Source organism: Aphelocoma coerulescens, chromosome 6 (assembly GCF_041296385.1).
Source record: "Aphelocoma coerulescens isolate FSJ_1873_10779 chromosome 6, UR_Acoe_1.0, whole genome shotgun sequence".
Lineage (NCBI taxonomy): Eukaryota > Metazoa > Chordata > Aves > Passeriformes > Corvidae > Aphelocoma > Aphelocoma coerulescens.
The window spans coordinates 6828099-6843431 of record NC_091020.1 but is presented as its reverse complement, the minus strand read 5'-3'; the positions used below and the strand labels follow the sequence as shown (position 1 = coordinate 6843431).

General features: G+C 42.0%; 1 protein-coding gene across 4 annotated transcripts in view; it reads left to right on the top strand.

Moving 5' to 3' along the window:
- The window catches only part of ARID5B (AT-rich interaction domain 5B), a 114878-nt gene that overhangs the window by 88279 nt on the left and 11266 nt on the right, over positions 1-15333 (top strand). For all 4 annotated transcript variants that reach the window (XM_069019087.1, XM_069019088.1, XM_069019086.1 and 1 more), the window contains one exon: positions 7154-7251. In XM_069019087.1, the coding sequence (XP_068875188.1) occupies positions 7154-7251 (98 nt within the window). The remainder of the gene's footprint in view (positions 1-7153; positions 7252-15333) is intronic.

Sequence of the window (15333 nt, the reverse complement as noted above, 5' to 3'; positions counted from 1 at the left end):
AGGCTAGCTGTACTCATTGTGGGTTTATTGGACCATTTTTGGAAACGGTCCCAATTAGTTCCAGATTTGGCAAAATTGTAAACTTGTCATAAAAACTACAAGTGGAAAACATATGTAACTCTTCCCTGTCAAGGAAATTAGTTGGGTCTGTAATTTTTTCCCATGTTGAGAAAGGGCTATTACTGTACAACAAGCCAAGATTGCATAAAAGAAATTTCCCTTGGCAACATCCCTGACATCTGTTCATGTCTAATATGGGAAATGTATTAAAGGCTTTCAAAAGTAATCAGCATTGTCCATTAAGGAATAGTATGCTGCAGAATCTTCTCTTATTCCAAGTGTAAAAGATCTTTATTAGACAAGGGTCAGTACCACATAAACAGGAAGTTATCAAAGTAATTCAGAAAAGTCTCTGACACTTTTTATCAGCTAACCATATCTGACAAGAGCAGTTTATTTTTAGCTCACAGGAAAATTTGATGGCCACGGATTTTACAGCATGTATTTTGAAGCAATAAAATATTAGAGCAACAAACTTAGATTAAAATCTTGAAATGAGAAGAAAGAGCTGCATTAATGTGGCACATTGAGATGACATCTGTAATAAAAAAACAATTGGCATAGGAAGATGTCGTCACTGGAAATATTTTCTTTGCACACAATGATCAGATTAAGTTGTTCAGTTCCTGCCGCAGTTGGATGAAAGAAATTATTTTTGCTTTGTTTACGAAGTAATCTGGGACATATCTGTGCTCTAGAGAAATGACAAGAAGAAATGCACTATCAAGAAACTGAAAGTCATTTGAACCAAAATGCAAAACTCACTGTTTTCCTTCCATACAATAAAACACATTGTTCTGTACATCAGCAGCCTGGGCTGGTTAGCATGGGTGTGCCTGGGATTTTGTGAAACGTGAAATCTAACATTCTTAAAAAATATATATATATGCTTGATTTGGCTTTTATTGTTGCTCTATCTTTCATTAATCAGCACATACCATGGTTATGTACAGGGGTGTGTGTGTGTAGGCGTGCTCATGGGTATGTATGAATGAATAGCTACCATAGATAGATTGTTACAGCAATTATGAGCCAACAGTAATTGCTTGAGTTGTAAAGTGCAACGAAAATGAGGGCTAAAATCTTGAACTTGATCCAGAGCACTAGGGAAGGCCAGGAGGGAGATCAAAGGGAGAGTGGCATGTTCAGAGTGCTCAGGGAGGCGAGCAGTTTTCACAGCAATGTTTCGGGTTTGCTTGAGGGGACCGAGTACAGAAGCAGAGATGCCAAAGTGGTGGCTTCCTGGAGAGACCTGAGTTTTAGTGTGAGAGGCAGAGGGATGGATTTAGACGTGCTGGAGCAGGTGAGCCTCTGTACCTGAGGCAGAGCAAGAATAGAATTGTGAATTTGTGACCACAAGGCCAGAGAGCCAGGTTTGAGAAACGTGACAGGATCAGAGAGGAAGGATCACATACATGAGAATGTCAGCCAGAGTAGCTTCAGTCCGCACTTGTCTGAAAGCTCCTGTCCTTTTCTCGATGACAGATGTTCTCTGTTGTGCAGGGGCATTTGTCACCTTGAATGAAAATGTACCGGCAGTGCTTACTCTTCTTAGAGAGTAAACTAAGCTGTTCAGTAAATGGCAAGGCAAGCACAGCTCACACCCTCTGACATACCCGCGAGCCCAGCTTTGGCTGGAGAGTGACTGTGTCTGAAATGATGGGCCTGATCCTGTTTCTGTGATGTGAGTAGCATCTGTACTCTTTGCAGGCAAGCTGAAGTTGGGAGGACTGTTGTGATGCAATTTAAGTTGTATATGGAGCATGAGGTTTACTAACCTCATTCTCTTCTGTTAACAGTCTCATCCTCAGTCTGGATCTGCCTTTGCTTTAAATTCCCTGAGTATTATATCGATAGCTGTTGCAATACTTTGACCTGTGCTCACCCTGGGTTTTATCATTTTATGGCCAGTTGATCTTAATTGAGTTTGCCAACTGCATTTGTTTGTATATATTTTATAATGGCAAGCGCTGTGAGAAGCTTTTGTGTTTTATTTGTTTTGTTTTTCACAAGCCAGTGGATGGTGGGGGTGACATGGGCCTCAGTTATCAGTTCTAGGATCTTAGGCAGGTCTACTTAGATGCAGAAATTTCAAGTGAATGCTGTAATTCAGTGTTGAGCAGAATCCACCTACTCTTGTACACAGAGCCGCCATCTTTTGATGAGATGTCGTGGAGTGCACAGGCTTTCTCAAACCTGCCGTGTTTAATACGCATTTATCTCTATGGCTCCTTCCATCTGACGTGAGCAAACCACTTGTTCATTACAAGGGCTTCATCATCTTTAACTGGTTTTAAAATTTCACAAGTTTCTGGTTTGTGCATTGAGATAGAAATAGGTATTTTCTCTTGGAAGTATTGCAAAGAAAATAATATTTGAAAGTAGATATTTGACTTCAACATGTGACAGCCATTTTATGAACAGGAAACAGATAAAAGATTGGTTAAAATGACATATGGAAGCTTGAAGTTGTCAGATGACAATTTTTTTACAAGCATAGAAACCTTCCCAGTTAAAGCAGTTGCAAACTTTACATCCTTTTATTTGGCAGAACAATTATAGTCTGCCCATTTTTAATTTTATCCACTTTGCTTTGCCCACTTTGTTCATATGTAGATGTTTCAATGGAGTCTAAAAAACATTTTTGAGAAACAAGCATGGGTCATATGCAGTGTTTTTCAGCTTCTGCACAGATTCACGGAAGAGTGCAAGATTTTTGAGTCCAGTCCTGTCAGTTAAGGATCTAAAAGTGACTGAGAACAGCCAGGGATTGGATTTGAGATGCAGAGAACAACTTTCTTAGCCATCTGACTTCCTCCTATCAGGGGCTGGAATGGATCCAGTGAGGCTTGCCAGAGAGCATTACCTTTGCATATGGTATATACATACGGGATATCTAATACTGTCAGGTTGTGATTGTGTGTCATATTTAAGGGCTCTCCATTTAAAGTACTTATGAGAGTCATTTCTCCTCCATTTAATTACTAATTCTTAGTTAGTTGTCACCTATAACTGTGTAATACCACGCTCCCTTGTGCTTGTCGTTGAACATAATACAGGATTAATAAAAATAGCGACCCATACAAACTGGTTTAAAGCCTTAACAGATGAAGCTGTCTCTTTGTAGTTGCTGGAATCATATTTCTCTTAAACAAAGATATGTGAGATGAGCATCTTTGTTGCTAATAATAGGAGAGTGCATTGGAAAGCACTCTCTATAGCAGACCGTCACAGTATGAATGATATAAAATGTCCCCAAATTGCTGGATGAAATATGAAACAATGCCATGTTGTAGGGGGCTCAGCTGCAGTGGCATTTAACAGCCATTGCCTGGAATTCTCTCAGTCACCCTAAGTCAAGTGAGTAAAAGGTGCAGATGTCCATAGATGGGAAACTTCTGGGACTTACCTAAAGAGTTCTCCTTGGCAAGTTATGAAGCAGCATTTTTTCCTTTTGAGCCAACATAAAAGGAGTGCCTTGGCATGTTTGCAGAAGGCTGTGCTGCTGAATGGACTCTACCTGGAGATGTCTTAGAAAGATAAAGGGTAAAAAGAAAGTTAGGTGGAGCTTAACCTTCAGCGTGTAGCAGCTTAGATTTTGCCAGAGGTCAGTGGGATCCCATTTAGCTGCTGCCTCCTGGAAGCAACAATAAAGTGCTTTAGTTTATAAAAATTAGTGATTGACACATACAACAGTCCTGTGTCTGGGCAGGCCTGAAGAAACTGGTATATCAGTGGAATGCAGAGCTAACTGGGTTTGTTTCATACAGAGCTAATACCCAGAGCTCTGAAGAGAGCTGTGAACATCATGTACCATGACCAGAAAATCCCCCATTATGTTTGCAGCAGGAAATAAGCAAGAAGCCTTTCACAAGGAAGGGAGCTGGGAGCTGGGATTGCAGTGCAGAAGACCTTCAGATTTCTCAAAGCAGAAGATACCATTAAAAGCATGTGTGTAAACAGTCTTCTGCTTTTATAGATAAGATCATTGCTTTTATTTGTTTTTTTCTTGACTACCAGACACTGCATAATACTGTGCTTATAGCAGCCAGATCAGATCTTCTCTTAGGTCCCTGGACAGGCCAGTCTCTTGCTTAACTCTGATTTCTGTTGGCTGGGAAAAATGTCACAGAGGTTTTCAAAGGTGCTGGCTTCCAGTGGGCCCAGCTTAAGGATTTTGAAGCTGTAGGTTGGAACAAATTACAGGAGGGCTCTGCAACCCAGAAGGCCACTTTAAAACTAAAGCCAGCATTGGAATGTGAAGCTGTCAGAGATGACACTTGCCTGTGAAATTGTCTTGATTAATGGGTGAGCGTGGACCATCCTGCACTTTCAGAAACGTGGCAGGCACAGAGAGCGATGTGTATGCTGTTAGGAGTGAGGAAAAACAAATCAGAAAACTAAAGCAGCAGAGGCAGATATTTTTGGTAGGGACCACAACCATAAGCAAAGCATTGCCAGGCGCTACCCTTTCCTGACTCCTTGGGAAGTTTGGTCACTGAGGTGAACCTTGTATGAGAAAGGAAGGCAGTCCTCAGTTTGGATATGGTCAGCATAGACATCCAGCTTGAGCAGTCCTGCCCTTCATGACAACAGTGCAGTTTCCTCAGTGAAGCATTTTGTTCAGATTGTTTAAGGATGTAATTAATCAGTTCCCTTAGTCCTTTGAAGTTTATTAAGCATAAAAAATAAACTTTCCAGAGCAGGGGAAAACTCAACCCCAGGCTTTGTTAGAATAACAATTGTTTCAGGGAATGTCAAATTTAAACTTAGCTCTGTATGTGGGAGGGCACAACTCAGCTAATTGCAAAGGAGCTCTGGTCCACTGCAGATGTAGAATTGGATAAAGCTGGGCAAATGTTTGTGAAAATACTATTATTCTAAGCAGCTTAGAGGAAAAAGACACCAAAAATGATCCAGGGACTTCAAAGGGATTCACTTTTCCCCTGAAAGTTAGTTATGTTTACTAGTGTTCCAGCTTGAGTATGAACTTTTGAATCAGCTCATGGTAAATGAGACTAAGGCTCTAAAGTTTTCTTTTTGAAAATGGAGACTATGCTTCTTAGTCACATCAGGATGTTTATAAGGGGGACTTACAGTAGCCCTCCTGCTAACTAATCCTTGGCTTTCATTTAAAGTTTCTGCACAGCATCACTGTTCTTAGCCAAGGCTTCAGGTCCTGGACAGCCTTGCAAGCCCAGCCAGGCTGTGCTTGTCAGAGAGCCAGAGCACAGACCCCAGAGCAGCTTCGTGCACCTTCGTTCCCTCGTCCATGAGCCTGCCAGAGGCTCGATTGCAGCATGATCTATGATTTTTTAGGAGCTACAAGAAGGCAAGGGCTGCCTGGCCACGCCTCTGTCCTCTTCGTGTGGTGAGGACCAGTGGAATGTGGGAGGCAAGACCAGAGGTAGCTTCCCATCCGGGCATTCCTCCACAGCAGGGTACTCGGTCCAACTCTCATTTGACCTCTTGGGTTGCATAAGGAGCATCCATTCATATTCTCAGGATGTGATGTTCTTTGTGGCTCATTAGGACTCTGGTTCTTCAAGCACTTCAGTAGCAATAAGACCTGTGGGTAGCCTGGGGAAGAGACAGCATAAGAACTGAAACAAAATAGACTTAAGATGAACCTTCCCATCAGATTGATTTGTATTTAAATAATTTGTTTGTGCAGAATTTATCGTTGAATTGCTTGAATCCTTGTGCTGGTAGTCTTTGGGTTTATTATAAAAGACAGAAAATAAAATCAGTGAATGAAGTTAGTTCATGTAGCTTTATATAAGGTTTAAGATAAAACACCTTTTTTTTTTTTTGAAGTATTTATAGGTGCAATCTGTGCTCAGGTGCTAATAGTGAGTTAAAGCTGCTGCTGTTTTCTGGAGAACTCTGCAAACAATAAATTTGAAGAAATTGTAACATGATCAAATGATAAAACTCCAGCCATGCTTTTGGCTTTGGAGACTAACTTCTGCAGAGGAAGGACTTTCCCTTTATATTGAGTGAAACAGAAACACCTCTTACCCTGTAGCATTTAATGATGGTAGCTATCTCCCCATGTTTAGATTAAAATTACAGGCCTCAGATTGCAAGTTGTAATATTTGTTTTCTTCTGATTTCTGCCTTTAGTTCCTCAGTAAATGCCATTGACTGTTCTGTGGGTAACTCCAAAGAAGCCTCCAGGGCTGAATATATTAAAATCCATAGCATTCCACAGAAAATGACAAAATTCTCCCCAAATTGCCCCCACAGTTTTCTACCAGCCTTCTTTTATGAGCTGCAGGCAAACAAGGGTGATCTGTTGTGCTTGTCCTATTCCTGTTTTTCTTCCTGTTTTAAATATAGCAGAATATATAAAATAATGAAGTGGTATTCAGAAACAATCCTTTTGCCAGGTCTTCCATCTGTTATTCTGTATAATCCTAATTTCTGTACAAAAAAACCAGAACCGTGGTATGCAACTCAATATGTTACAAGATGTTTATTTTCATCAGCATGGTCCAATAAAGTACATAGCTCAAATATTAACATTGGAGTATGTTAAGATTTCATTAGTATTTGATCTATATATTTCACAGACATATATGGATAAAAATAAACAGCTTGTAACATATAGAGTTACGGACTATGGTTTTGTGGATTTACAGAATTCTGTGGTGGATTTGGGTTTTGCAGCAGATTTATTTTCTCTAATTCAGTTAAAATAACTATGTAATCATTATTTGTGCTGAGTATGGTTTGAGCTTCATTTTCATAATTCACCGTGGGATTTGTCTGCGTAACTTCTGATGGTTAATGACCCTATATTGATTGAGATTCTCTTTTGTGAGTCCGTATTGCTTGTGACTTGATAATGAATCAGTTAGATCACTCCATTTTAGAGAGAAAGAAAATAGACATAGTGTTAACTTACCAAAAAAAAAAAAAAGGAGAGACACCCAAAGCTCTGTGTACTCTATATATTCTGTAGGGGCTTTTATAGTGCTTGTAGTACATGCTGTTCTGAAAGTGTCATACATGCATTTGTTGTTGTAAACTCAAACACTGTAGAATCTGTAAAGATGCAAGATTAAATTTTCCATTGCCATTTTTACAGATAACAGCCCGTCGACAATGGAAACATATTTATGATGAATTAGGTGGTAACCCTGGAAGCACAAGTGCTGCTACATGTACTCGCAGACATTATGAAAGGTAAGATAACAAATCTGAAATGCTTGTTTAATAATGAAAAAATTAATTTGGAAAGCCTTCAAAGCGTTTTATAAAGAATTAGAGAAAAAGAGAGTCTTCTTAAAGATTTAGTAAATATTCCCCCAACAGTTTAGTCAGATAATCCGTTGTAATTTAAACCAGAGTGTCTGTCTCCAGTGACTAAATAAATAAAACAAGCATCTGATTTTTCTTTGGTATATATCTTAATTTTTGCAACAGCTTTCCAGTTGAAGCTCAAAAATTGAGGAAAACATACTCAAGGAAAAATAAGAAACGGCAGCTAATTGATGCAAACACTTGTCTTCTATCATTTTTTAGGAATACCAATTAAGCAAATTGTGGTTTTGATCAAAATAATGGGGTGGCCCACAATGCAGGGTGCTGTTAATGTTGTAGGTCATGCAGAGCGGTGCATTCCTCTTGTTCATTGCATTCCTTCCCTCCTCCCTGCCTGCAAGCTGCTGCCAAACACAGTTTCTCTGCAGCCATTGTTGCTGGTCAGAACTGTTGATTTCTTATTCTTCCCATGTAGATAATAACTTCCAGGGCTTGTGAAGCCAGCACACATTGAATAAAATACTGGAGCTGGAATGTTGTTTTGGTTTGGTTTTTAGAAACAACTCTTGGGGCTTTTTCTTTCCTTTTCTTTCTTCTTTTATCTTTTTTTATTTCTTTTCCTTCAGTTTTTTTTTTCTTAGAGAAGCAAATGTGAATAAAAGCTCAGCAATTTTTAGCTCAGATAAGGAAAATTCAGTCTCTTGTTCCTGGGCATAAACAAGTTACTTTGCTGGGCTCAGGAAGGGATTGTACTTGCCTGTGCAAAAGGTGGCATGGCAGAGCTGTGTTCAGTGGGCAGTTTCTCTCCTTATCTTAATGTCAGCCTCTCCAAGGGAGATACTGCCATCCTCATGGAGGGTGGGGGTTTTGATCGTGCTCATTTACAGGAAACATCTCCAGCAGAAGGACTGGGGCGCACAGAGGAGTTGCATGTAATGAATGCCATTATAAATAGTGGAAGCTTTCTGGAGATTGAGCCAAGCAGCAGAGCAAAGTGAGCGAGTTGTTGTGCGCGTCAGATGGGGCTTTTCCCTGCCTTTGTGTTGCAGTCAAATGTTATAGATTCTTTTATTGACTCATCAGATTGTGGGTATTCAGTTCTTCCCCCCCATCATTATAGCTCTGAGAGTCTCAGAGCTTCCTCTTGCACCCATGCCAGCTGATGGGTTTCCAACTGGGAGTCTGGCTCTTCCCTCACCAGATGTTCTTTGGGGGATGTTATTTGACAGAGGAGACCCAGGCACACATAAGCATTAGGTCCTTGTGGGTTTGGGCTCCAGAGGGAGCATTGCTGAGCTCTGTGCTGAAACCCTAGAGTCACTGAGAGAGCACATCTCTTGTAGTTGTGGAAAAGTAAATGAGCCATTCACAAATGTTCTGTAAACCCCTGTCTCTCTCTTCTGCTTTCCTGACAACGTTTAATGCTAGTGATGTATTTTTTTTATAAGCAAAACCCTAGCATTGTACTCCCATGGATGTGTGACTGACTCAGCAGTTACTTGGATATGCTGTGAAGTGCCACCAAACCCATTGTGCTCACTGGAAAACCTGAGCAGACTTGTGATACCTTCTAGATTGAAAAGCCTTTCCAGCCTACCCAAAAGCAGCTCTGCTCGACTTGACCTGGTCTGAGGAAAGAGTTCTAGTTTATGGTTAGATTGGTCTTAATACACTGAAGAATTCAAATCTGAGTTCTTGGATGCCAGCCTATCATGTAGTTCTGGGATAGGTCTGATACGAGGCAGCACTTATTTTCCACATCCATGGCAGGCTATCAAAATATGCCATTTGGAGAAAAAGTCTTGCAGAATTTTTAGGTTAGCCCTGAGCTTACCTAAAATGTGCTTTACTAAATCTGGTCTGAAAAACCAAAACATGTATACAAAAAACCTCGGTGACTCATCCAGTCTCTACTTTTCTAGTGTTAGAAGCATTTTTTCCACCAAAGGAAAGCTGTATTAAGCCTCAGACTTGGAAAAAAGTAAATGAAATTGTCATGGTTTGTTTCAGCTGGTAGTTCTAACTACAGCACCTGTAAATGTAATGCTCATTTATAGCCAAAGTGCTCAGATGACATTTAATCTAAAACTAGAACAGCAGTGCAGGAATACACATGCTCATGATTCAGGACACACATACATTTTCAAACTTGAAGGTGAGCTGTACAGCTAAACTGGAAATTGAATTAAACTGGAAAGCAAATGCTGAGTAAATCTCATGATTTTTCCTTTCTGAATCCCACTGGCCTTTCCTTGCTTACTGGAGGCAGAACAGGCAGTTTCCTGATTTCACTGGCCCTGCTGCTGTTTGACTTAGCTTTGCCATTCATCTCTACAGCTGGATCTCAAGGGCATCCATGTTGTGTTAACCAGCTCTCTCCCAAGAGAAGCTACTGGTTGTTTGCATCAGCTTTAGCATATCGAGGCTGTTCAGGTGGCAGCCACCTTTCAGTGACATCCTTAGGAGTGGAATGGCACGTATGTCCCAGTTCAGGCACTGCATCCCAGCTTCCTGCACTCTCCAAGTTCCCCTTTGCAAGGTGGAGTTTTACACACAATTTCAAAGGGCAAAAAGAGAGAGAAAAAAACCCCATTAACAACAAGCAAACAAACAAAAAAAAACCCAGGCACAAAATACAAGCATTGGAGAGGGCAAAATTGTCTGTCTAGCAAATCCAATGAAGAAATACTGCTTTCTCTAAAGGTGTTTATAACCTCTGCAAAGCCACCATGTGGCTGCCAATTCATGGTACCGAGGATGGCAAAAGCTGAAACAAAGCCAGATTTAAAGGCTTTGGGGAATGTATTGCTCTGCGCCGCGCTGTTTGGAGCAGGGCTTGTGGTGGTAGCTGCTGGTGTGCTATGGGTAGGTAGAGTGCTTCAGTTGGGGCAGTGTTTGCTTTGTTTCCCTGGTAAAAGGGAAAGAAAGGTTTTGTGTGCGTTTTTAACTGATTCATTTATCATGTAATGCAGTTCGTGTTTCCAGTAACTGTTTTCATTTTAAAATAAGGCAGGGCTGCCAGTGTTTCAGTAAGTGTTATTTGTATATTAGTTAGACAACTTTTGTTTTATTAATGAGTATAATAATGAAAGTGCAGGTTTCTGAGTAGAAGCAATGGGTGTTTTTACTTAAAGCATAGCAGGCATCACATAATGCCAATGAATGCGTTATTGTCACTGTAGGCATGGCTGGTCTGGACCTGCCTCTGATTGGGTTATTCCAAATAGGCCCAAGCACTTCATAAAAATGTCTTTGTCAGCCTAGTTTTCCTTCCAAACCTATTCATCTCTGTCAGTTTTTAATATTAGTACCAGGCTCTTGGCTATAGTCCATTAGTACTGTACTTAATTGCTCATGTTACAGATGATTACCAATATAAAAAGCATTAATGTTTTCCCATCATGGGGCTGTTGCTCTGTGCACGACTTGGACCGTACAGAGCTTATGAGGTGGTGTTGTTTTGGTCGTTACTTTCTTCATTTGTGCTCCTCTGATGCACTTACTTTCACAGTCACAGCCAGCTAGAGGCGTGTGTGGTTTGGTATGAGCTGATTCAGCCTGCACCGCTCCTGTGAAACTCTTACAGACCTTGTCAGTACCCTACATCTCTCTCTTATCAAGAAACCCTCAGAAACGGCTACTTTTCTGTGAAACACTCTACTCCATGCCGTCTTCCCCTAATAATGCAGATGTGGTTTTCACATGCAGGGTTTGAGGTTTCTTTTCGCTTTTACACAAAACACATGATCGGCAGCTTTAACTTTCTGGCATGAGCAGTAGGCTGTATTTCTGCAGTGCTGATGACGTTGTTGTTAGGGATTTTTTGTAAATATTACACCACTGTCCCCCCCAGAAAAAAACCAAACCAAACAACCCAACCTGCTAATTTAGTGTGCAAGGTATAAAAAGTTCCCAATAAAATGCACTGAACAAAACAAAAATACTAGTAATTGCCTGTTGGGGCCTTTTTCTGTCTCCAAGTCTGTCTGTGATTCATCTTGGTTTCCTCCAGAGCAATTCCTGTGCACGAGCTGTGCACAAACATACATACAATGGGGATTTGTGGTGTGCAGTGGCATGCAGTAACTCTCCTTGGCTTCTCTGGTGTTGCTGTTGGAAGGTGTCATGGCAGGCGTCTGGATGGTACCACATACCAGTAGCTTCCTGGCCTCTTTGGGTGCTGCAGGAAGCTGGGCTCCCTTGGGGTCTCCAGCAAGGATGGACCCAGAGAACCCCATGGCCCGAGTCCTGCTCTTCAGCAGTGTGTCTTGTGTGCTGGCCCTCATGAGTTTACTAGCATTTCGAAAACCAGTCTGTCCTGGTCAGACCCAGCTGTAGAGGGATTTATTAGGCCTTGTGCTCTCACAAAATTAAGGGAGCTTAGCGGGAAATTATTCTGCAGAGCCACAGCCACCTGGGACTTGAGGAGGACCAGGTAGGTGGGATGGGTTGTAGTTCTTCACAATGGGGCAGGGTGGCTGTGCCCATGCTTCAGACATTGACCTGCAGAGGGTTTTATTCTGGCTGTGAGTGTGGCCCCTGGGCACTTGCAGAGGACCCTGCACATCTGTCCCTTAACAGGGGACTAAACTTCAGGAGATGCAGTGTCTTGTACAGTTCAGAGCCCATTCTGCCATTTTTCTTTCTAAATCACCCACATAAAAATTATATATTATCGAAACACAAGACAGGTTGAAATAAGTCCCTTACACGGTTTCCCTTTAACAGCCATAAAGTCTGTCTACCCTAAGGATATTGTGCAGTAATTCAATATGCAGGAGAGCCCTGTGTTCCATGCAAATGCTGTTTGGTTTTCTAAAGCATTTGGATAACTTTCATAACGTGTAAGCATTTCAGTAGTTTTGCAGGAAATAACAGCCAGTCTTTAGAGGGAACAAAAAGTAGGGGGCTAGTATAGCATCTACATGAAATTGCTTATGGTTATCTTTTTATACACATTGTAATTAATAGAAGGTTTTGATTTACACTGTTAAGTGTGAAAACATCCCCAGGCAAAAATTAATCAAATGTTATGTCATGGTGTAAACTACAACTAGCTCTTTGTTTGACCCAAAAAAAGCTTGCCAAGCAACAGTTTTCTCTCCTTGTTTTATTTTTGTCTTCACCCCACTTCCCTGCCCCCCCTCACACTTCAGCTAGTCCCAGACTCCCAGAAAACTTCGCAAGTTGCAAATTGTCTCAATCGTTTTCCATCAAGCACAAATTTAAGCCTGAAGATAGATGAGGTGTCTCAGTTCTCTTTTTTTCCCTGGGTTTTTGGTTTGTTTTTTTTTTTTTTTTCTTTTTGATAAATAACAAGAGGTTTCTACTTATGATTTTCTGCCCTCAGGGCTTTATCATTAAGATTAAATAACTGTACTCTCAAGCATACCACTGAACAAACATCTTTTCAATTATGTGAGTAACAGATGCTTTAACAAAGGAACTATTGAAAATTCAGAAAGCCCCCCCCCTCCCCAAAATTTAAAAAGTATCAGATGACAGAGGAATGTAATTGTTTACCATTAAAACAGATCCCTAGCTGTCCATTCAAAACATCTGAGTACATGCAGTTTTTTCAAAATTTCTGGGGTTTCAGCCTCAGAAACTTACTGGCCAGCACTGGAGTCAGCAGGAGTCCTTGAGTGCAAAGTGCTGGGCAGTCAGGCTGCCTTTAAGTGCTTGCACGCAGATGATCTCTCTCCTGGTGGGGAATTGTTTTCCCACCGACATCCTTCCTTTCACCCAGGAGTTTGTCCCAGCAGAATTGGGGCATGCTGTGTGCTGCCTGGTGGGTTGTCAGCCAAGCAGAGGGGCCCTTGCCAGTCATGCCCACCATGCACACGTGCGTGGCACTTACTGGGTTCTGAGGCCCTGCAGTGCCCGGGGCTTTGGGGTCCCAGCACTCCAGCTCAGTGCTTGGAGCCAGTCAGCATCACGCATGGTAATCTCATTTCTTGACATCCAGGAGTAGGGGCAGACTTGACACAAGGGGACAAGCCCCTCTTCCTTGCTGGGAGCTGAGTTGTACCAGGAGGGTGCTGCACAGTGGGAGGTGCACCATTCTCTTTTGCAGGAGCAGCACCAATGATGGAGAGTAACATCTTTTCCCTCAGATTGCCCAGTGCTGCTGGGAGTCTCCACCTCATACTTCAGGATTTTGTTAACATGAAAGAGAATTCCCCTAGTTTGTTCAGCTTTCTGCAATACAGATATGACTCAGAGCTCCCAGGGAGGGTCGGCAGGATTTTGGAGACCTGCACCCCACAGGCAATGCAAAATGGCATCTGTAAGCTTGTTCTGAGCATAAGGACCAAGCATTGCAGGCACTCCATTGACCTACCAAACAAAATGCATGTCTGCCATGACTATGGCCAAACCAGAGTCTTGTAGTGGTTTTGGTAGAGTGTCCTGGGGAAGCTGCTCTGTGCCCACCACGCTTCCTTTGAGTCTTTTCCTTGCAGTAAATCTGCACCAAAGGCAAAAGACTGGAGTTGCTCATCTTCCCCTGCTGAGCCCTAGGATCAGGAGTGCCTGAGCTTGCCTCACTGGGCTGTGCAGCTAAATCAACAGCTGTGTTTGTAATGTCACTAATTTCCAGTTTACTTAAAACAAAGTGTCTTTGAATTCTCTTAGAGCAGTGCCGTTCCCACCTTTCAGCAGTAAGCCATTCTCATTACCCACCAGCACTCCCAGTGGGCTGTGAGGAAAGTTGTTGTTGAAAGGATGAAAGAGCCATTTCTTTAAGGAAGGAAAGTTCTTTGGAAAGAAAATTGAACTCCAACATATTTTGTCTTTGCTGATAAAATACATGCCAGTTTTGTACTTCACACAAATGCAAATAAAACCATTGCTATTGTGTTCTGCACAAAAGCACGTGAGGCTTGCTTTCGTAACCCCTGCATTGTACAATGCAATCCGGGGAAATCAGACTTCAGGAACACACTGCTTCATTTCCTCAATGTACTTTATATTTCCACTTTGGAAAACAGGCTGAGACCTTAAAGTTTGGGTTATTCCTCTCCCGTCTTTGCTGGGAACGTGTTGCTGGTGCCCAGGAGAGCTGCCTCCTGCTCCTGGCTATCCCCACCAACTGATGATTGTTGAAGGTTTCCCTCATTGTTTCCCTCACCTACACTGGACCAGTCCTCTAAGATTTGTCCTTTTGAAAAGCAACAGGGTAAAAAAGACAAGACTTCTCTTGGGATCAGAGCTCAGGCATTCCTGCTGATCCCTTAAAACAGCTGAATGTTTCCCACTGACTTTCTAGAGGGAAAGAATCAGGTTTCTCTCACTGAGGTTACTCATAGGGACCCATTTGCACCACAGGGGCTGTTCCAGCCCTGCACTCAGACCCTCTGGCTGCAGGGGCTGCAGGCAGCTCTGCCCGGCTGCTGTGAGGACGTCCTGGAGCAGATAGATGGGTGCCCTCTTGGACTGGAAAAAGCGGCTGTCTTGTCCCCCAGTCCTGGTAGTGCCTGCAGAGTGAGGAGCTGGAGCCACCATGGCCTTATTTGCTCAGGAGGAAAGTGTTTTCCAAATTCCTACCACTAAAGAGACCTATTGCCTGTCCCTTTTCAGCATTTTTGAAGCTCGAACAGCTTAATGTTCTCATGATTTACATTAGCATCTAATCCTTGCATAATCTCACTAATCCCTTGGCCCCAAGATATCCATTGGCAGTGAGTTCCACGGGTTAACTGATTGCTGTATTTATTTGGTGGAGCAAATTTAAATCATTTTCCATTCCTGTTGCAATTAGCCTCCTTAACCTGGCCAAGCATGAGAATGGGGCAACATCTCCCAAGAAATGGACTTTGGTATTTTAAGTCCTTCCAAGATGATTCGTGTGGCTCAGAGACTCCAGTGCATCCTATTTTGTGTTGGGCTTGGAGCCCTTGAGAAAGTACAATGATGTCAATGGGAGACATGCTGAAATACTTTATTCTGCCAGAAAGAAAACAAAAATAAACACTGAAACAGTGATACAAAAAAATATTGTAG